Consider the following 23,766-nt stretch of genomic DNA (forward strand, 5'->3'; position numbering starts at 1 on the left):
ACCCACACCCCTCCCTGTCTGCTCACCCCAGCCAGCTTCTTTATTGATTTCTAAGCCTGTGATTAAAGTTTGCTCATGCTGTACCTTCCTGAATTGGCACTTGGGTCCTTACTCCAGCAAAATCTCCCATTGATCCGTGCTGGAGCTCAGGCTGAGCGAGCCCTCAGGGAGCAGCTGTATATTTGCAGTGTGGTGCTCTTCAGACACATGACAATTTCAGCACAATTTAGGAACATTAAAACAGCATTACCAGTGTGTCTTTAGCTGGCCATAAATAGAAACCTTGACTTGTCTACAGTGGTTTGATATTCCAAGCTAGACAAGAACATTTAGTCCTGGCTTGCAAGCCATTTTATCACCAAAAAGAAATTTTGTAGGTTAGGAAAGTCAAGAGCTTGTTCTTGCAAAACTTCAGCCTGTGTCTGTGAGCTGCAGTGAAGCTGCATCTAAAATTCAAGTGCAGCAAAAAAAGGAAAAGCTCTTTTTAAGGCTCATTAGTGATGGCAAAAAGATACAAAAAGACCAACGCCATTTTACACTTGTAAAAATACCCCTAGCAGATTCATATTTTTTAATCTTCAGTACAAAAGCTCTGTAACTAAGGCATAAGTTCCCAATGACTAGCTAACCTTTTTTTCTATAGCCTCTGGCATTAAAACTCTCAGTGAAAAGACACTTTACAGCTACTTCGGGCAGTTCATTTTCTGTCAATCAACTCTTAGGCTAGAAGTATAAAGGCAGCAATATGACAAGATTTCTATTTTAATATCTTTACTCTTGATAAGATAATCCTAGAGGAACGGTGGTGATCAAATATTTACAGGCAGTGCTCACTGACACAGTCTATTGTAAAATTAAATACATAAAATTATGTGGGGATAATGTTAATGTTGTGATAGAAGGACAAAAGGCAGCATGCTCAAAATGAAGGTTGACTCTTCTTAATATATCCTCTGAGGCAGGACCAGTGCTGCTGGCATGGGGAACAGAAGAGCTGCTTTCATTTCACATTTTGTGACCTTTCCCTGCTTTTCAGTAGCTTGTTTGCTGTTTAAACACATTTGCTTACTTAATGATCTTGATTTTTAGGCATGTATTTATTTGTGTGTGTGTGCTGGGTGTCTCTCTGAGATGCACTGCATGGCTGATGGGGCCTGGCAGAGAGCAGGATCTGGCACTGAGCACCCCCTGGGAGCCCAGGCTTGGTCCCAGCCCAGGCTGGGGCTGTGCAGAGCAGAGGGCACAGCCTGGGGGCACAGGAGGGGTTTTGTTCTTTTCCCACTCACTGCATCAGTGAGGGAGAGCAGTTCTCTCTGGGGAGCTCTTCCTGTTGCCCAGGACAGGTGCAAGTGCCCAAATTCCTGCTTTTTTTCCTGCTTTTATTGACCTTGAGACTGAGCAAATGCACTCAGGGAGAAACCTTTGCAAATATATTTTTTTGTCTTCCCCTTCTCTCTGCATTCCTGGTGGGACATGAGGTGACCTGAAGGCCCTGTCCCTGCCTTGGCTGTCCCCAAGGAGCACTGGCAGCACCACAACACACCAAGGCTCCTCTGCCACTGCTCCTTAAAGGTGCCATTGCTCCCCAGTGATGCTCAGCCAGAGCACAGGGAAAATGAAGTGCTGATTTAGGCTGAAAAGCCAGTGCTAGCTAATATGGGAAATTACTCCAGCAATCATCACTCTTTTCCTGTCACTATGGTGACAAAAGACATGACAAAAGCCTGAGCAGAAAGGTATGGTGACACAAGTAGAGAGGGACAGAGCAAATGCTTGGCAGCTGCAGGTGGGTCAGGACAGAGCCAGGAGGGCAGAACAGGAAGCCTGTGCTGGAGCCATTGCTGCTGATGGATGCAGTTTGGTCCCACACAGGGTCTGCAAAGTGACACAAGTACTAAACCCAAGTGCACCAAGTGTCACAGCCAATGCAGCTACCACAGACAAAAAATATAATAAAATATAATAAAAATATAAAAAAATTATAATAACCTGAGTCGTACAAGGCTTTCCTGCCACAGCTTTAATTCTAATGCACAAACCATTGATTTTTGCACCACCTTCCTTCCTCTGCAGGACCTGTTTGCCCCCTGCCCTAGGGGGTTCTGCAGCCCCCTCCCCACAGTGCAGCAGCTGAGCATCCTTAGGGGACACAGAGGGACTCTGCTCTCCCCAGCCAAAGCCATGTTCACCTGGGATTGGGAACAGCTGTCCAAAATGAGTGGGAAGCACAGGGGGCATGGCTGGAGGCAGCCCAGCACTGTGAGGAGCAGCTGAAGGGACTCTGGCTGCTCAGCCCCCTGTCTCTGCAGCACTGAGGCCCTTCCAGCACCCCCATCTCACCATGCACAGAGACAAGGTACCAGCTCCCAGATGCCCAAACAGCAGGCTGCTGTGCTGCTCAAGCAATCTATCTAAAGAATATCTTCTGAAGAAACTCCAAAGAAGAAACTGGGCAGTCAGAGCAAAATGTGCAGGTCCAAGGACAACTTGCTCAGGAGTCTCTGGTGGAGAAGGTGCCAGTGTGTTGGTGCCAGTCCAAGCCTGGGGGCCAGGAGGAATCACCAGCAGATCAAACAGCATCCAGTGTCTTTGCTACTTTAAGCAGAATTTTTATTTTCTTGAAGTCAAAGGAGGAAAAAAGGTGAGGAGAAATGGGGGAGCAGAAGAGGGTTCTGGAGAGAGAGGTGGGAAAATTCTTCATCCTCAAACACACCCTCTGCCCCACCTCATCTTTTTTCTTTCTTTTTTTTTTTTTTTTTTCAGGAGGGAGCAGTGTATTTTCCAGCAGCTCTACTCATGAGTGATTGTGCAGAGCTGTGCTAATGGGCTCTGCCAAGCTGTGGTCACCCTACAGAGCTATTGGCAGGAGAGGTGGCAAGTTGGAAAGGACTACAAGGGAACTCTGCATGATATTTTTTGATGAGCTGATTATTCAGAAATTTCACAAGAGCTGAAATATATCACTCTGCTCTGAAACTCACAGCCCTGCCAACACACAGGACAGCTTACATGAGCAGCAGCATTTTCTCCTTCCCAGAGCTGCTGGCCTGCACGTCAGGATGCAGGAATTGGACAAGGCTTTTCAGCAGCCATCGACCACAGTGACAGTGAGAGCTGGGGAGTGGATGGGAGGACACAGAAAGCTGGCATAGGAATTATTTTGGAACTTTCATGGCTGTCACTGTGTGGGTATTTGGGCTTGAGAGTGTTTCATTAGCTCTGTGGGTACTGGGCATTTAGATTTTTATTGCTTTATGGCTGGGTATGAGATCACCCTGGATTCCACGTGGATTCAGGTATTTTTATTTCAGCAGTGCTCAGTCCCTGGCCACATTTCAGGGTACTGTCACATGCCAGGAGCTGACCTTGACTCCCCCCCCTGCATCCAGGACCTGCTGTCTTGGCATCAGCCTGAGCCTGCAGCCCAGTCAGGCTCCCACAGATCCAGCAGAACATTTCCCTCCTCTCCAACATTACCTAAAAACAAAACACTGGCTTATTCAAGCACAGCATCAAAAGAGAGCCTGATACCTGGGGGGTGGGTGAGTGTGTGCTGGGGGAGGTTGGAAGCAGCAGAGGTTTCTGAATTAACACCCAAAGTCCTCAAGGAGCTGACACAGCCCATCCCCAGCCCATTCACCTGTCAGCTCACACCCATTTTGGGCTGCCTGGGGTGGTATCAGCTGTCCCATGGAGAACCTGGAGCTGGTACATCTGCATCTGGAGCAAGAGCAATGCTGAACTGCAGAAAGACAAATAACAAACATCCCCATGCTGCACTCACAGCCTTTGCTGAAGGCACCTGAGCTGCCTGGCATGGCAGTGGATGCATGGGCTGATGTGTCCCCATCAGATCAAGCTCCCAATAACCCATCTGCTCTCCCGTGTGTGTCCTGAGTCACCTCTTCTGCAAGTTCCAGGGCACTCAGGGGACGTGTGGAGCTCCCAGGCTGCCCCTACAAGTCAGCGAGGAGAGCTGTGGCTGAAGCATATCTGGTTTACTCATGGAAAAAGAGGCACACAGCCCTTGCAGCCCTTCAGAGGAACTGCTGCTTCAGGAAAAACTCTTAGGAATTGAAAACATTTGGGAAATTTCCTTCTGTGTAAGGACAGGGAATGAGGGTCTGAGCTTAGGAAGTCACCCCAGTGGGACCACTCCTCTTGTGCCACATCCATCTAAGCCCCTTCACTGGTGATCTTTTCCATGTTTCCTGCTTTGGGTGAGGGAGCTCAGCACTGCAGCATTCCTCAGTCCAGGCATGACCCCCGTGAGGGTGAGAGATGAAGGCTGAAAAGGACAAAGATGGTTACAAAGTTCATCAGTGTCTTCAGCACAGCATCTCCTCACATTTCCAGCAATGGCACCTCTGCATACAGCTCCTTGCCCATGGAAAATTAACTCTGTAAGAATATATAAATGATCCAGACAGCATCTTCAAGGTCCATATCTTAAAAAAACCACGAGGGTTTACTCCACATACTGCTGCAGGATGTCATGTACTTCATGATCTGCCTTTTCTAATCTCTCCTTATCTCTCCAGTCCTTTCTCATGTCCCTCATCTATTGCAAATTCCCTTTTTAAGCTGGAGCGAAGCACATAAATATTTTCATGCTGCATAAAGAGGTTGTTTTGTGCATAATGTTACAGGAGGCCTTTTTTAAAACCAGGACCTTTAGTGCTGTGATAACGGGCTCCTCATTTACACAAATGAAATCTTCCATGGAGCTCAGCACTCATCTGCTCTGCAGCCCCCATGCAGGATGGCTGGCACAGAGCCTGCTCATCACAGGCGACAGAATTAATACAGAATATTCCATAATAAATAGGAAGCCATTGAGCAGCAGGTTTGAAAATGTAACTGATGCTGAGGTTTTTCTTTAGTGTTCCCCAGCAGCACAACCATTGTCTTCCTTCTGTGTGAAATCACAGCAACTTGAAATGCTGAAGTGCAAAAGGACAACCATTTATGTTGGCCCATTTGCCAGCATCTTTGACCATTCTGTCTGCTCACCTTACCTTCTCTGTTGCTTCTTGTTCCCTGACCTTCATTTCCTGTTTATTCAGCCCTTGCTCAGGGTCTAAAAAGTGCAGACTCCATCAAAATGGAATTTTCATTTTTTCTGCACAGAAAAAGAAATAGTGTTACAATCTGTACAGTTTTTAAAAGGGCTAATGGAAGATACTGGTGCCACACTGGGTCATGGTAAGTCTTTGAATCAAAGTGGTTTTCAGGGGCAATATTTAAATAGCATGACAGTAAAAACTGGAATCAAACATCAGTGATTTTGCTGTAGTATTTCTATTTAAATTTGACAAGCATAAAGACTTCAAGCCAATGGACTGCATGGCTCTGCAGCAGAGAGCAGAGGGAGACATGGTGAAAATGATGAGAACTCATCCATTGTGCATTGTCATAGTGCTCAGGTCAGGCTGTAACCCTCCAGGACAGACCATCATGGAGCAGCTGAATTTGTTCTGAACATGATCACACTGTGCTGCCAGGCAGGCAAAGCTCCACCAGGCTCTGGTCTGGACCTGCTCGACCTCCTCAAGCCCTCAGGCAGGCTCTGCACCCATGGCCTCCCTCAGCATGACTCTTATTGAAAGACTTGGGGGCATTTTGTTTTCATCCTGACTTTGTGGGACACAGAAAGCTTTGGCTGTTTGCTTCCCTGCAGTTCCAGAGGAGGATTATGGGTTCTCTTTTCATGCACATCTTACAGACTCATTTCTTCTCTCTTCCATCTGTTGTTTGACTTCTTTTCCTGCAATCAACAACTAACCCACAGTGGGTTTCTTCCTGTGCAGGGTTCTGAGCACAGCATTTCTTGCCCAGGGATTGCTCCATGTGTTGTTTGTGACTGGGAGCAGCCATTCCTGCCAGCCTAACCCTAATGTGATTACTATCCCATGAGCAACTTCCCATATTGTTTTACAGAAGTGTTTTGTATCCCTTAAAACTCCAGAGGCCTTTTCATAATGCATTAAAAGAACAGAGAAAAAAAGATCTCAGGAAGCTTAATATTTCTTGGTATAGAACTCACCTGAAGAAAAAGCAGCTTTCCAACTTTATCTTGGCTAGTCTGTAACAAAGTCTGGGTTTGTATGAATTGCCACACTGCTAAAAGATCTAATTTTTCTATGATAAAATAGCCTACATACAGTAACGGAATCAAAGAGCACAACATGGAGTAAACACTTTATAATGCACCTAAACACAGTAGCTACCTGATTTTCCTGGCACTTTATTTCTATTTAGGCCAAGGGACAATTTAAAAAGATTCATTCCCAAGTACACAATTCAGAAAAATATGAGTTACAATACAGAGCAATATTTTGAACCAGTGCTGTTTAGTTGTCTTAGCTGGAATTCAACCTTGATGATATCCAAAGGTCCAATAAAATTTTTCATGGAAGAATCCCATATTTGTAGAACATAAAAAAATTGTCAAGCTGCAGCTCCAGGGCCACTGAGAACTGGAGAATGAGGTTGTTCTTTCTGGGGACTTTCTGGTGTCGTGGGATGTGTTCCAAGCACTTTGTTACCTGAGAAGTATCAAACATAACAGATCATTACATATAATAGCAGCTTTGATCTTTGTTAGTAAGACAAAATGTGAGGCTGTTTATTACTAACGACTTAGGTGCTCATTAGTGTGTTCTGACAGGAGTCACTGACAGCAATAGGCAAAGGGAAATGTTCAGTGTTAAACCCCCACACAGCTCATTGCAGCTCCTATTACACCCCCAGCAACAGAGGAAGGAGAAAAGCCTTGCACAGAACTATTTTAAAATTATTTACCAGAGCAAGAAAGAGATTTGTCCTATTTCTTATCTGCTTTTTCAATAAACTGCACTTGCAAATAATAGTAATGCCTGCCTTTCACATCAGGCTTTTCATTCCCAACTCACAAAGCACCCTTGGACAGAGGTCAGGATCATTTTACAAAAAACAAACATGAAGTGAGGCCACCTCTCTGATGTCCCTGAGTGAGACAGCACAGTCCCCAGCTCTGCTGACCGCTCCTCATAGGAACAAAGGATTAGAAAGGGCATCTTGTGTCATCAAATCCAGCTTCTTACTCTTCAAATCTATTTTGCTGTAATAGCCTCATGCAAGACTCTTTGGGGCTCATGATCTCTTATATAAACTCCCACAAATAATCTTTCAAGACTATCATCTCTTGTTTATCCTCCTCCATCCCCACCATGTGATGGGACTCTGCCTAATGCCAAGGAATTACACACCAGTGATTTGGGACCATCACCCAGAAAATGCCCCCACGCTGGAGAATGGATGGGGCATTTCTTGCCATGTCTGCTCCAATTTTATGCATCTCTTGGTGGTCCATCCTAGTAAAAGCCCTGTAATAGGTGCCATGACAGATGTGAAGGTGTTCTTGAAGCAGAGAAATAGAAATGCTGAGAGCCTGAAGCCGTGGAAGCTGTGTGTGAAATCCCTGCACAAACCCATGGCACAGGTGCTACTGCAGTGGCAGCTGGAGGCTTGCAGCAGCCCCAGGTGCTGACACAAGTGGGGCATTTGAGTTTATCCCTGACATTCCTCTGCTTTTGTGTAGAGACTGACACCCTGGCACACGACAGAGCCTCAAGTACGCTCAGTCCATCACCCCCTTCCCTTCTCAAATAACTACTTACTGCAGGAGTTATTAATGCCTTTCCACCTACACAGCCTGGATACCGACACTCACACAAAGGCAGTGCTGAAGCTCTGAGGTCATGTTGAGCTGCTGGTTCCAATGTCTCTCTGGGCAGTTCTATTGTGCAGCAGCTACAGCAACAGGATACCACCATACAAACCTTTGCTAATAATGGAGCATGAAATAGGCTTTTGGCTCGGTATCTTCAGTTTTGTACCTTCACTTCAGAGCATGTTTAGAGCTGGCTTCAACACTGGGGAAATTATCTCAGCTTATTAAACACAGAGCTGTTACCCAAGTGTTGGATGAGGGCACGGCCCCGAACTCGCTCCCGGGGCTGCGCGCAGGGCTCGGCTCTCGCCGCTGTTGTGGCTGCAATTCCCCAGCCACCCACTCCTCTGTTTGATTGTCTCTCTCTCTGAAACATATGTTTCCCATTCCCACATTTCGAGCAACAGTTTCCATTGTGAGCCCCTGGTGAGTGACAGTTCGATGGCAGCCTGTGAATCGCTTGGCACGGATTTTGCTTCGAGGAGGGTCTGGATGCTTGCGAGGAGCATCCTCTGGCAGCTTTGGGGGCAAGAGATTAGCACCATTTCAGCACAGGTTTGGGTGTAAAAAAGCCCAGTCACAGTTGATATCATCCTATTTGAAGCTCAGCGTTGTCCTGCACCTCAGCTCTTTCACCCCAGGTCCTCAGACAAATGTCCACCACCCATGCTCAGCTTCCCCATTTCCTCTCATGCAATGTGACACACCAAGCTAATGATGAATCAAGAACTGATCCCACTGACAATATTTGATTTTGACAGGCAGCCAGGTGGGCATTCAGGATGTGGATGTGCAGGTTAAGAGAACATTTGGCTGTCAGCTTCCTTCACCAACAGTAGCACATTTGCTGCTTTGCATTTCTGCTCTACAATCGTGTCTGTGTCCCTGGCCCTGATGTTTCTACTGTAGCCATAATTACAGGATCCAAGCAGTGCGGTATGGAATTCATGTACTGGACAGCTGAATTAAATGGCCATCTATAGGGAAATGTATTAACTTTGTATAATAATGTATAAAGTCCAGAGAATCAGGTGTATAACTTTCAGGACAGTACTACTTCCAGCCTCAAAACAGAGCCGTGGAAAGAGTGTGAGGGGGACACCATTGCCTCCCACAAGACGATGACATTTCATTTATAACTCCAGCTAGCTCTCCTCTAGCTCTGTTTTCATAAGAAATAATCACATGCTTCAACCAGAAAATAATCAACCCCAACACTGAGGCTGCTGTGCTAATGTACAGCACATTTATTTGGGGAAGCCTTTTGCCCTGAGCTTTCCAGGCTGGGTGTCACTGCTGTGCAGTCACTGCACCACTTCTGGCTGTTTACACCTTGAAGAGGTAATGTAATTCCTGTATAAACCTTCTCCCTGCTGCAGAGTTGGAGAGTCTGGATATTTTACACTTAAAAAATACCAGCAAGGGCAGATTATGTTTGTTGGATTTGTGTTGACAATTAATTTTCCTTGCATCCCATTGAAATGACAAAAACATTATATGTACTTACTGCAGAAAAAAGAGAATTTTGGGTGGAAAAGCACAGACCCCAGGATCTGATCCATCTTCTCTTTGCTATTTCCAGCTACTTAAAGCATAATGTCACACTGAAATGCACACTTGGAGTGCTGCATTCTCTTCTGACAGATTTTTATGATATTTTTCAAGGTGACCTTCATAAAATGTGTTTCTTTTGAAGCTTATACTTCATTCTCAGGTCATAATAGTTTCACACAGGCAAGCAAACTGCCAGCTCCTGCTTTCTAATTAATGCTTCTTAGAGGCTTCTGAGTGGGGGATATAATTAATAGCACTTAAGTCTGGAGTGCAGGGAAATCTATAGCAGATTATTGGGATGTGTATTTACCTCAGGATTACACACAAACAGCTCCTAGACCATGTCCTCTGGGAATTGCCCAGCCCTGGCACCACCTGGCTCTGACTCCAGTGTAAGCACTCAAAAGGTTGCTCAGCTTTAATAAGTGAGGCTCTGAAAACACTGAGGGTTTGCGCTTGCTGCAGCCTTGTCCCTGCTCCCATTTCCCATGGCACAGCCTGCTGTGCTCCTCAAAGCTCCCTGCTTTGCCAACAGGCAGCACCAAGTGCAGAAAACACCCCTGACCATGCCTGTGGTGCCCACCCAGGGCACAGCCTGCTCTGCAAGTGCAGGCACAGCATCTTCTGGGACAGACTGTCCTCACTGCATCCCACATTCACCCTGTGGATCACAGACACAGCCATTTCTTTGTGGGTCTGTGCAGTTTAAAGTACCAGAAATGACAGGAGGGTTTTTCTTGCAGTAAAACAAGCAAAGATGGGTGTTGCAAGGCATTTTGTCTACTTGCCTCAATTTAAGGGAAGTGATGGGATTGCTCTGGTGTTCACTCTCATGCATGCAGCAGGGATTGTCACACTCCAGAGGTGCTGGAGCAGCATCAGATGCAAGTCAAATTGCCAGTTTAAATTCCCCCCTGGCCAGCTGCTGCTATCAGGGGTAATTTCCCTGCTGAAGGCAATAGAACAGCATTTTTTCACACATGCAGAATCTTGGTGCAGAACAGGCAGCTGTGAGGCAGGATGAGTGCTCTCAAAGAATGAGTGGGGGAAAAAAAAAAATAAAATTTATACTTTTTAGAAAAGCTGGAAAGACTATATTATCCAGAAACATTGCCAGACTGGAGACAAGGGGGAGAACTGACATCAGAAATCCTACAAGACTGTGCAGGACACATTATTTGAAGGGATTTCTACAGGAATTTGGCATGTTTCAGGACACAAAATATTCAAGTGGTTAAGCAATTAAAAGCTATTGAATATTTGTAACTCCAAGCACTTGGCAACAGAATATCACTGTCAACTTCTTTATGCAAAGGGACATTTTGACATTGTACTTAAGACTGACTACTTTTCTAATGGCATAAAAGTATTACTTCAGTTATGCACAAAATAGGAAAACTACTGAAACTTGTGCAGCCTGGTTCTTTCTTCAGAAATAGCAACACAGAGTGAAGCTGCCTTTGAAGAGAAACATTTTTCACATACTATCTGAAGGTTAAAGTCTTTTAATCTTTAGCCTTTTTGCTGGCATGTGCAATTTAAAATGCTCAAAACAGACTATCAAAACACCCAGCTATACATAGCTAGAAAATTCAAAAGTCACATCTGAAAATAGGCCTGGAAATTAGGGTGCTGCATCAAATCCTGCTCTTTGAGTAGGGACCTTTTCCCTGTGCATCCACCTCAAAAAGCAACCAAGTTATCAAACACAGCTGACCAGAGGACAGAATGAGGAACAGCTCCCAAAGAGGCTGTAAAGAGGTAAAATCTTTGTGCTACTAACAAGAGAGTGACTAACTGGGGAAATTCTATATTAAATATCCTCCTCCCCTAGAAAGTTTTTTTTTCCTTTTCTTTCTCTCTTCCAGAGCCACATGAAGTTCTCCTGAGCTCCAGCTCTGCAGGCACAGTTCTGTGAGCAGAAAGAACAAGTCCTTCTAATGAGTTGGGACACAGTGGCATGGGGACACCCAGGGGAAGAGCAGAAACACATAAAAAGCACAAATTCACTCGCTGATATTGCACACACAGATAAAATATTTAAAGATAAGCCTTTTCTCAAGGGTGGAAACTTAGCAAGGCTAAATGTGTTCATTTCCTTAAGCAAGTGGGTGGATATTTTGGGTCATCTGGGGACTGATGTAGAAGCACTTAACTGTAGTTAGTCAGCCAAGAGGGAACAGCACCAGCAAATGAAGTAGGGAGAGAACTAAGAGCTGCTTGACTTATTCATGTATTTATTAGGAAAAAGTTACTTGCAAGTCCTTCTTGATTAGATAGTCTCTAAATACATGTAAAAGGTGCTACTGGACCTAGTCCAATCATACAGGAGTTGTAGCAGGTGGAGAAGAACTTGTCATAAATGTGAGGGTAGCTGGAAAAGCCCTAAAGCACAGCTCAGCCTGCCCAGGCTAAGCTGGCTAAGCTGGGCTTCTTTAAACAAAACAATGAAGTACAAAAATAATGCATAAAGCCTTAAAAATTGCTATTTATTAGCTGCAGAACACCCACATTCAGCTCTTTCTGACTTTCCCTATGCTGCATGAAAAACCCTCAAGTCAAGTGTCAGGTAAACCCACAAATGGCAAAATAAATCCTTTGTAGGTGAAATGCTAAAATAGCTTCAAAGAAGAATGCATATAACCTTGTTAATTTGCCAAAAGTTTTCAATCGTCATTGCTTTAGAAGCAAGGTTAAGAGAAAAAACAAAGGCTGAGAAATGCAGAATGCATAGATATATCTTTATCTCAGGTTCAGAGCATTAAACTTCAGAAGCAAAATAATGTTGGGGAGAAGAGATTGACAGTGATGCCCAATGTTGGGAATCAAGGGTTGGAAGGACTAGGCACTCTCATGATAATGATGCCAGGAAGATTTACTTTACCAGTTTGTTCTAGGAAAGGTAATGACCTTAATATCACGGGAAACGTATCAAGAGGTCATCCATGCAGACACACACTGACTCATTTTCATAATAAATGGAAATAGATGTCCAGCCACACCAATTTGCTTGCAGGAAAAGATTTATATCATCTATCCAGCTTGTGTTTAGTATCAGAAGAGATAAAGAACATTTTATTGATATGTGGGGATTTAATTTTAACCCCTTTGAGAATCTCAAGGAAAAAAATGCATTTCCAATTTATTTCTGACCAAAAAAAAAATCCCCCCAAAACCTACCAAATCAATAAAGGGAAACAATATCACACTGAAATAGGGATGTACCATTTTCCCCTAAGTACTATTCATTGGTTGCTGGGCCATAGATGAAGCACCACATAATGCCTCTGTTAGAGAAGAGTGCTTACACATGCATTACCAAGGATATGCTCTTCCTGCCTGAGTAATTCACATTTCAGCAGCATATTTCTGAGAAGGTGAAAAGTGGGTGTCTAAGTGCAACTCCAGCAGCCCCTGCAGAAATGTGACTGTGTAGCCCAAACCCTGGAGGTCCCAGCTGCTGGGGAGGAATTTCCTCCCCAGATGGGAATAAATGTGTTCCATGGCTTTTTCTGTGCACCCACAGAAGGGCTGGCACAGCTACTTTGGCTGGAGGAGACAAGAGCATGGTCACGATGCAAGAAAAAAAAAATGGAAGGGGAAATCTGAGGAACTGCAAATGGAGTCATCCAAAATGCCATCCAGATAGCATATGAGTTTGCCATTTGAATGGCACAGGAGATGAGAGCTGCCACCTCAGTGTGCCACCCCTACAATGTGGGGTTTAGCTCAAGATTTCTCAAGCCAGGCTGCAAGCAGTGAGTCACAGAGAGAGAGGAGGGTTATTTCTGGGATTTTGGTTCTACAGAGGAAAAACATGAAACAGCCAGAAATGACAGAGAAGTGAGAGTGCTGGATGATGGCAAACAGCATATGGGGAGCAGGGGAGAGGGAGATTTGGCATCCTTGCTGCAGTATTACATCCCAGCCCAACTCACATTGATCTCCAGGGGCCAGTTCATTTCTGCAGGAAGAATCTGGCTCCTGGGACTCAAGGTACAAAATGAAAAACTCTCAATTTCTAGAGCACCAATGTTAGTGTTTGCCAAGTGTTTTCTCTTTTCTATTCCTCCCTGCAAATCTTTCTTTTTCTTTTAAGGTCAGTGGAAAATTTAGCAGAACAGGCAGTTTTCCAGCAGGCTTGGTTTTGGAAGTTGAACTGATCAAATCATTTAATACTTGAGAGGTGAGGTTAGAATTTATGCCCTCTATACTGAATTCTGATGCAGTTTTGTATGTATAGGTGCATACGTATATGTGGTTGTACACAGACACAGCAGTTTTAGCTCTGTGTAGAGGTACCAGGGCTGTTTTCTATCCTTAAAACAGAGGGAGGATATGTTAGGTTAAAGACTCCTCTTCAGTAAATGCTGATGATTCTCATTTCTAGATGCACCATTATTTTTGCTGTCTGGAAACAAAATGCTGTAGGATGGTGCTGATTTGTTCAAGAAGGAGCATCTCATTTCAGCCACTGCTGGAGTGCTGTGACCTTTTGGAAACTACACAAAACTAAGAGCTTTGTTTTCTTTTGTTTCATTCTAGATATTTGCCCTGTTGCCTTCAAGAAGCCTCTGGAGGCTTGAGCAAAGGCTTGGGTGCTGCAGGAGTAAGTCAATGGTCAGATCATTACCTCTAATTTTCCTGGAAATATTTCTTCAGAATTTCTGCTTCAGCTGCCATTTCTTCTTCTGTCCTCCACTTGTCAGGGGAATCATCTTTGTCGTGGCGCTGCAGCTTTTTGAGGGAGACAAGAAAAAAAAGTCAGTTTATTATTTTTCCAGTTTTAATGTCAAATTTAGGGCAATCAATCTAACTATTCCATGTGCCTTCAGGATGGATGGACCTGGTGATGAAGAGAGGAAGGCTGAAGGCTGCTGGTTTGGAGTGGTGACAGTGGCTGCATTTACCAGGACAGCACCAGGTGCCAGGGTGTGACAGGCAGGGACAGGCTCAGCTTGGTGGGCTGATGCTCAGACACTCTGTTGGTAATTGATGCAAAGCTGGCAGATAAATCAACAGGAAAACACTCAGGTCCTTTGAAGCACCCACCTCACCAATGGAGTGAGCTGGACACCTTGTCACTATTTCCTGTGAATTTCTCTGTCTTTTCCTCTGCCCACCTTTCCTATCAAAGACCTATTGTGATAACAAGGCCCTGTTGCAAATGTTTCCCACCAGCAGTTTATATTAATATTTTTTTCATTCCTTCTCTGCATGCAAGTTATCAATCCTTCCCTGCAATTGCTGAAAGCAAGACACATCCCTGGTCTAGAAACAAAACCTGCTATTTTAAGCATAATTATATTTAATTGATTTCTTGGGAAAAAAAAAGTATAAGAAACATATCATTTTTGTGTCCAACTGGCACACTATGCCCACAAAAATTTGCTCTATCCCATATGCAGGAACTGTTACATGAGATTGTCCCAGACATGATAATTTCTTCCTTTGCCACTCAAGAAGAAGGGAGCAGCTGACAGCTTTGCTGCTTTCCTGAAGAGGGAAGCTCCACATTAGGGTAAATACTGGCACTTGAGTGACTGTTTGTGCACATGTCCCTTCAAAGAACGCCTGACACTTGTCAAGTGAAGGCAGCATTTACGCCCGACAGCAGAAACATTTACTTAACAGACCAAGTGTTGAGATTCCAGTGGTTCCCTAGGTTTAGAGCACAGCACAGACTGCATTAACAGCACCAGTGCTTCTAAGGAACTTCATATCACCAACTTCCTCTTAATGTCACAAAAAAAAAATATGAAAACTAATGAATTTACACCTCTTATTCCAGGAAAAATTATAGTATAGAAGATAAAGTGGTGAAAAAAAAAAAAAGATGGAGCCATGATGAAGCTCCAAGCAAAGTGCATTACTGGATATGGAATGTTTAGCAATAAACTAGGATTGTTAGCACACCTCCAACTCACAAACACTTTTATTTATGCTATGTTTCTCCTACTCTGAATTTTGCTGCCAGCTAGAGTCCCATGTAGCTTTACACTCTGCAGCACAGATTTCCCCCTGCTCAGCAGATGAAGCTGCATGAGAAAACCATTTCCTTTCATGCCAATGCAATGCAGTAGCTGTAGGCAAATTAAAGTGTATTACTGTTTGACTCAGAGAAGACTAATCTTCATTGTTACATTAGTGCTAAGTATGTTATAAATCCATCTTGTAAGAATGCCACAGAATGAGAGAGAAAGATTTAAAAGGCAGGGACTGGTGCAGTGTACACACTGTCAGCACATGCCCTGGGTCCACAGGTCTCTGTCACCCTCTGCTCACACCCACAGGGTGTGGAGGCACCACAGCTGACCTGGCCATGAGGTATTGGAAAGAGTATCCATCATCCTGTGCTTTCTATGGACTGGGAATGCTCACACCTCACAAGAGAATGCACCAGGACAAGGCAAGGGGAGGTAAATCTGACTGAGGTGTCAGCTGTTCTCTGAAAAAAGCAGAGTTTTGTCATTCAGCCTAATGCTGGTAGGAGGTGCAGCAGGCAAAAGCTGGAAGGCAAGGGAGACCTGCCCCTGCTCCTCAAGGTCTCTTTGTTTAACCCAGAATTGCTTTCAGTGACATGATTTGGCTGCTGCTCTCCCTTCTATCTCATTTCTGCACAATCCAGGTGAGGCTGGCTCCATGTGGAGAATGGTGAAATGAGGGTGTGACTGGTAGGTGGTGATTCTTTTTTTTCCTCTTAAAAAAACCTGAAATGAGTAGTAATAAGGAGGGTTAAACTGCAATGGTTGTTGTTGTTGTTGTCTAAATTAAAACTGTGCAGTTACAGACCACAGTGACTTCTCAAAGCTGGCAAAGGTGAGGGTTCCTTCTGCTACATAACTGCTAACCTTTAAAAATAATCAATCTTTGAGGTTAAAACAGATGTATGGAGAGCAGCAATGAATCCTGAAACTTGCCTGGAAGCCCAGCAGCCCTGGCTGCCAGTGCACAGCCCCAGGACACAGAGAAGCCCAGCCAAAATACTACAGAGACTGTCTTAATCTCTCTTAATTAAAACAAACAAAAACATTTTACATGAAGTAAAAAATTTATATAAAGTATGATTTTACATAAAGTAAAAAAAAAAGTTAAAAGTAGCTTTAGCTTACAGAGGCCCTCATGGGGAGAACTGAACGCGGCTGAAAAGTTGTAAAGCTGCATTCAGGAGAGGAGAACATAGATATTGAAGTTTTAAATTGTACTGATTTAGAATTCAGGTGGGGAACAAACACAACAGTTCATACTTGTTTCTTGGGGACTTCTGTGCATCAGAGTGTGCTCATGTTGACACACACATCCAAGTCCCAGCTGTGAATCTTTGCAAACGTCTGACTTGTATTGAAAGTTTGGATTAATTTGAGGAAGGAACACTCTCTTGCACCTTGAGAACACTCCAAGGTTCTGCTCAACCTAAATGGCAAAAAAGTGCCTCTATTTGCCAGATATCAATTCATTAAAAATAGCGATTTATCCATCTTTCCTACCCCTGTCAGAGTAAAAGCTGGATAAGTTAGGCTGACATCCTTATTCAGATATATCCAAACACAGACTAGTTGAAGTTTGTGATACTTTCTGTACAACAATTCTACTTCTGCAAACTCACAGCACACCAAGGCAAAGTGAGCCTATAAAACCTTTTCTGTAGGGCTCCAAATTAGTTACCATTTTAAAGCAGCCAGTACTTGGCCTGTTTTCATAAGAGGAAGGTGATGCAAAAGCATTGCACCAGGTGGACAAAATATTTTACTGCAAAACTCCAAAAGTTCAAAATTCTCTGAAACCAAACCTGTTTGTAGAGACTCGGCAGGAGCATCTCTGAATCCTGAACATCAACAGGAAGGTGAGCAACACCCTCAGCAGAGCCTGGATAACTCCCAAAGGAGGGAACAGGATGAGAGAGCACAAGCAGCCCTTTTAGACAGTCTGTATTATGCTAAGTTTTTCTTTTAATATTCTGAACCAGCACTGGGACACACATTAGTCAGGTCTCTAATCACAGCTGCCCAGCAAATCACACACTGGATCTGCTCAACATTCCTCAAGCACCAAGGCTCGTGTTTGTAACTCCAAACATCTTCTTGCCTTGCAGTACAAATAAATGCACTATTTCTAAGATATGCCCTTCTTCAAGCAGATCATTACTGATGTCTGACTTCTTGGGCTTCCTGATAAATTATCCTCTTCTTTCACCTCAAGCAGAAAATGCTCTTCCACCGATAATCTATGACTGTCAGTCTTGATTACATGTAAACAGTGGAGCTCTTTGAATATTTCTGCTTGTGAAAAGTGTTCATTTTCTCACTCATGTCTCCCAATGTGAGATACTGGCAGACCTGACAGCTGTGCTTTATGTTATTTTATTAAAGTTGCTAGTGCTGCAGAATGGGCTATGTTTTTATCACTGCAATTCTTAAGGGAAAAACAATATTGTTTTATAGCACATTCACATTGGGGGACCTCTCCTTCTTGCCCTTTGTGGAGGAGCCCGGAATTCTCAGCAGAGCAGACTACAGGGGACCTGGGTCTATCACTGGCTGTTTCTTGAAGTGATATGTATATTATTTTTTTTCTACTTATGCCATAACATCATCAGCAAAGCAACCTGTGTAAATACAGAGCACTAGCCAAAATTATTGGGAAAAAGCTTTTATGGTAGTTAGAACTATTCTCACTCCCCATGAATATTTACAGTTGATAGTTAAGAGTTTATAACCTCCAATGCATTTAACTAAAAGAAAAATTATAGTGATGGAGAGTAATTACACAAAACTGCAGCAACATAACAAAACTCAGCTGCTTCAGCAATTATAAAATATAGTATTATCAAAACCAGCAGCTACCAAAAAAATAGAAAGAATTAATTTTTGCCAGTGGCTTGAATCAGAGATCGGCCATTACCCAGCTGCTGGTGTTCATTATTACCAACACATCTTGGGATATCCAGGCATCTTTTCTATAGTTAAATCACACTGTGGTGAAATATTCAGAGTGATTTCTCAACATCAGATTAACACATGAACCATGCATGAGGAGGCTGAAAAATCTAATTTCTTCTCACCAGTAGTAACCATTTCCAGAGGGTGGAGACAAACTTTATCCCAGGGCTGCTGCTACACCTTGCTTCCCCCAACAGAGTTGTGACCCAAACACTGCAGAGCACACCCCTGCTCCTCTTCTTGCACTGCAGCTGTGGGGCAGCTTCCACCCCATGGGGGAAAACTCCTTTGGTGATAGTGGGATAGTCCTGGTGATGGCTTCCAGCCATGTAAGCCTCCTCTGCTACTGCTTTTACAACTTAACTCCTGAATTGTTTCCTTTGCCCTGCTCCCCCTGGTCTTGACCTCTTTGCTCTTTTCCCCCAGTGCTTTCTTTCCTTTCACTTCTCTTTGTATTTCACTTATAACCTCAGAGTAAGACTTCATTTCCACCCCACTGCACTCTGTGATTAAATGCAGCATTTACTGCTATTATCTGCACCTCCTGCTATGCTCCAGCCTTTCCTCACTCTCTGCTGCCTTGCTGAAAGGAGTGTGAGCTTTTTGGTAGGTGCCCTCCTCTGCCAGTCTGAGCCTCCTGCCCCCATCCCATTTGCCTTCTGCTGTGCCTCAAGTCCTGACTTGACTTGCAATGTAAAATGAAAGAATAATGAATGAAGCACAGCAGTTTCACAAAGCAGCTTCTCAGGGATGCTGGAACCACATGCCTTTACACATCCTGTTCCACTACCTGGGAAAAACCATGGGGGGAAATCCTTGCAGCAGCTCCCAGCCCTGGGCTCGTCTCCCAGCTGAGATCACCCCAGTTCTGCCCAGGGCCCAGGAAAGGCAAGAACAAGGCAGAGAAGGAGCCCAGCAGGCTCCCCCTTGAGCACACACACAACACCCACCAGACTTTGTGTTAATGCAGGGCTGGAGGCCCCTCTGCCCCAGCAGCTGCTGTGGGATCAGCACCCCTTTCCAAGCCCCTTTCCCCCTCCCAGCCACCGCAGCTCAGGCAGTTCAGAGCTTTCCACATCTCTGGGCCCGTCTCCATATTTAATTACAGCTACAAAACTGCTGTAATTTAATTGCTCTAATTTACAGTGAACACTGCAGAAAAAACCCACAACCTATAATTTTCTCATCTGCTGACTTTGCTTATGATTCTATATCGTACAGATATCTGTGTTTGCATGAATCTGAAATCCCTGATTTTGGGGTGGGTTTTACATGCTGCATTAAATCTGAATTATTTAAGGAGATGGGAAAAAAGCCTAAATTATCTGCATTTTATATGAGGCAATTTTTAAAGTATCTACTGGAAAATCCTTCTCCAATTGTTTTACTGCTTCTGCATCAAATATGCTGCTACCTCCCAGCTGCTGATATTGCTGCAAAGCACATATTCCATTGGAAACCTCAGTTTATCAAAAGTGTGGTTTAGAGTGGTGGTTCTTTACCCTCCTGTCGACTCTTTGTCATAGTGACTGCAAATATTTTTTCAGTTTTATTGTTGTGCTTTGAGGAAAGACTTGAACCCCACACTTCACATATGAATAACTACACCCTATTTAGCACTTGGATGAAGAGAATTTTGTGAAAACACGTAAAGGGTAAGTAAAACCCTTAAGCATACATGTTTAAGTGCTTGGCTAAAATAAACGCTGCAAACCATTGTTTCTAACAATTCTGATAAGAAAAAAAAAGACTAAATATAAAAGGCATCTTAAGAAATTTGCTTTTGAAAATATAAAAGACAAGCAAGCCCACAAGCAGAATGACAGTTGCACAGAAAACACGTTTACCATTCAGTGAAATATGTAGATTGCACTCTGAAGAGCTCAGATCTTGACATACTTCCAGTTTGGCTCCAACTGAGATAAAATTCTTGGAAAGTGAGCACATTATAAAGAAGAGACTTGAAGGAATATCCACTGGGCTAAGAAGCCTTGCCAAAGACTTGGGGAACTGCTATTTACAACCTGATTTGAATCCAGGCAAGAATCTATAAAAGTGTTTAGATAGATTTTCACCATGCCCATTATCATCCTAATTAGCAGATAATGTTAGAACACCTCTGTAGTTTTCCTCACCTGGGAAGAGAAGGTGGATTTTTGTGGGGAGCTTCCTAATGGCCTGGGCTACAGAGGGCTGTCTGCACATGAGAAATGTGTCACACAGGGACCTGGCTAAGAAATGGCAATGTCATCAGTGTGATAACGTTGGAGGAAACCTTATCCTGCGTGCACAGCCTGTCATGCAACATTACTCATTTGGAAAAAGGCTATTTTTAATCAAGGAAAAGCACTTTAATCAAGGATAGAGTCAGTGATTCAAAAATTTCATGCAGGTGCATGCATTACTTGACTGAAAGGCGCTTCCCAAGAGGTCAGAGCTGCAGAGAGATGTGCATGTCCCACTCCAAGAGCAGAGATAACCTCGAGGTACCTGAATCAGGGTGATGTATTCTGGCTCCTGCTGCAGTGAGTTTCAAAGTCACAACTCCCCTCAGTAATCTTCTTAACTTTAGACAAATATTTGCCATACTCTCAATAAGATTCACGACATGCCAAGGAAAACACATGTGTGTTAAGGAGGTTGATTTGGTTTATTTGCTTTCTTTGTCTTTTTCTGACAGCACAAAGGATATCAGCTGCTGGGGCTGTGGCATTGGCACAAAGCCAGCTCACCACCAAGGGGAATGGGAGCATGCCCTCATCTCCAGGGGGGAGTTCCACCTCTCTCACCACATCTCTGGGATGTGCAGGAAGAGCCCATAGTGGTCAGAGAGTATTTCCTCTTCTCTGGGGAATTTGCTTATTGCTATTAAAAAAATTCCTCACCCTGCAACACTTTGTGAAATGAAGATGAAAACATTCCATCAATGTGTTCTGGAGTAACTCACACTCTGAGTCACTCCCTCCACTGGCTGTAGGAGGATTTCAAGGAGACTTCAGGGTCTGAAATGACACTGTGGTGAACCACAGGGGCTTCACAGCCTGATTTTATGTGTGCTTCTCAGGGCACCCCTCAATCACCAACAGACCATCACAGGATGATCCTGCCTGCTCTGCTTTCCCAGGGCTCAGGATCACAACGCTGGATAAAGCTACATCCCAGGGTCAGCCTTTTTCCCCAGGCACCCCACAAATACTTCTCTGGCTTTCAGCCTTGCAAGGCTACTTCACCACCTAGATTGCCTCCCTGGGATTTAGGCAGCCAATGCCCTCTAGTAAGTAGGTAGTAAAATAGGTTGAAGAGTAAATTGCTCTCATTTAACATTCACTCAAAAAAATATGGCTGCATTTATTATGCAGCATATTGTTTTATATACTGTTTTGTTATAATAAGTCATGTTTAAAATGTCATGACATTTAAATCAACAGCAGTAAGAGGGAAATGCTGAAAAAGAGCAAGATGATCAAAAAGAATCTGAAAAATCCTGGTGAGTCATTATGGGCCAAACACTCTCATTACAGTGAAAACAGTCACAAAAGAGCTTTAAACTCACCCCTGAGAAACTCACTGTAGAGAAACCCTCCCTTGCCCAGGTCTCTGTGTCCTTGTGGTGTCCCCAGGTCTGTCACAGCTGGGTGGTGGCAGCGGGCTGTGGCCAAGGGACTTGGGCACCTGCTGCAAAGTCCTCCTGGTGCTCTGCATCCCCTTGCAGGTTCATCCTTGCTCTGGCTGCCCTTTGCCCCTGAGCCACTGCAGCGCTCTGGAAATCTCTTGCATTTCCACACACCTTGGACCTTGTTAATGCCATTGGCTCAGTGAGAGCTGGGCTTCAATGCCTGTGCTGTCATACAAATGAACTTTGCAAATAATATAAAAGGCTAATATAAAAGACTACTTTAATGTGGCTTCCTAGCCTTTGAGGAGGCACAGAGCCTCCCACATCTACTACTGATGAGCCACATGCACAATGGCAGGTTTTCACCAGGACTTTTAATGTTAAAAAAGAAGAGTGAGGATCAAAGGAGCTGCTCTGCTCCTGCAGATTCACTGCTCCTCTCTTCCATCAGGTCTGTGCTCATGTGCCAGCATCCCTCCCTGCTGCCTCCAGGCTCCCTCACCCCCTCCAAGGGAAAAAACAACAACAACAACTTCAACAACAAAACAGATGGCAATGCATCGAAACATTAAACCCGATACCTGAGCTGTACCATGAATATTTCACTGAGGAATGGGGTAGAAAAGACAACAAAATTACTTTTTCTACCATCTTAAGGGATATCTGACCTTGTAATTGCTATAGACACATTGAAGAGACAAGAGAGAGGCAAAGACTATTTGAAAGAAGTTGTGTATATTTTTAAAAACTACTGTCTCAATGTTCCCATCACAACCTGCCAATATGAATGACATTTACTTTTGCTCTGAGAAATTAAAGAAACTCTAAAAGACAGACTGCATTAAGAATCTATTGATATTCCACTGACCTAGTGGGATAAGAACCAAACAAATTTTATCAAGGGGAAATGCCCCAGAGTCTGTAAATTCATTTCTTAAAGTAGCAGCAGGAAAAGGGAAGAAAATCTTCAATACCTGGAACAGTTTTTAGACCCAGTGGAGGCTCCCATATCTCAATGATCCAGTGGCATATATGGGAGCAGAATTGGAGATTTCAGATGGCCAACCCCCTGTTCCAGTTTATCCAGCCCATTAATATTGCTGTAAAACTTATGCAGGAAGTTGTCTTATTAAGGGGCATCACAGGAGGTTTTGCCCATGTAATTTTTTCCCTATTGTACAAACGTCACAAAGATGTATTTGTGTTGCAGTGTTGGCCTTCTGTTGAAATCCTTCTTCTGGGGAATAAGTTGTACCCACATAATGCCCATGCAGAAAAATAAGGATGGCATAATAGCCATGGAATAGAATATTCTGAAATTAATTTAAGTGAAGGGACTGTGAATTTGTGAAGAATTAATTTTAGCTGGATAGACTGGCAGTTAATTAAGGCTGGTAGCTTCTACTTGTAGAATGGTGTTTTTGATGAAAATATATTGAAAATATTATTAAACTGCCTAGGAAAAAACAGTTGCTATTCCCCATGCTAAAACCTCCCAGACATCCCATGTTTCTATGTAGAAATCATAAACTGATAGCATTTGCATCACAATTATTATTTAATATGTAGACTTCAGTACCATTGCTTTTGGACAGAATTAATATTAAAACCTTTGAGCACAGATATTTTAAAAACACTCATCTGAAAGTCACAGGAACTTTTTTAGTTTGCAATATTTTTGCAAGTTCTGTTCTGGTGATGATACCCTGGCAGCAGATCACCACCTTCTCTTTGCATAATCCACAGGACATGCTCCAGAGCTACAGAAAATCCCACACTGCTTGGAGGGGGAGCACATCACCATGCAGGATGGAGGGTAGGAAAGGTACAAAGACAACCTAAAGCAACCCAAACACTCCCAATTTCCAGAGACAAAATAGTAATTTTGTGTGCTTTCAGCTCAATCAGTTTGTTCATGCCTTAGGAAACAATGAGATCAACGG

The 23,766-nt window shown here is 43.7% G+C and overlaps 1 protein-coding gene across 2 annotated transcripts in view; it reads right to left on the reverse strand.

Annotated features, from left to right (window-relative positions):
- Positions 1-6,237: 6,237 nt before the first annotated feature.
- The window catches only part of FHIT (fragile histidine triad diadenosine triphosphatase), a 517,184-nt gene continuing 499,655 nt past the window's right edge, over positions 6,238-23,766 (reverse strand). For both annotated transcript variants that reach the window (XM_058813019.1, XM_058813020.1), the window contains 2 exons: positions 13,902-14,005; positions 6,238-6,548 (listed from right to left, as the gene is read on the reverse strand). In XM_058813019.1, coding sequence (XP_058669002.1) covers positions 13,904-14,005 — 102 coding nt within the window. In that variant the 3' untranslated portion in view covers positions 6,238-6,548; positions 13,902-13,903. The remainder of the gene's footprint in view (positions 6,549-13,901; positions 14,006-23,766) is intronic.

This window comes from Ammospiza caudacuta, chromosome 12, assembly GCF_027887145.1.
Source record: "Ammospiza caudacuta isolate bAmmCau1 chromosome 12, bAmmCau1.pri, whole genome shotgun sequence".
NCBI lineage: Eukaryota > Metazoa > Chordata > Aves > Passeriformes > Passerellidae > Ammospiza > Ammospiza caudacuta.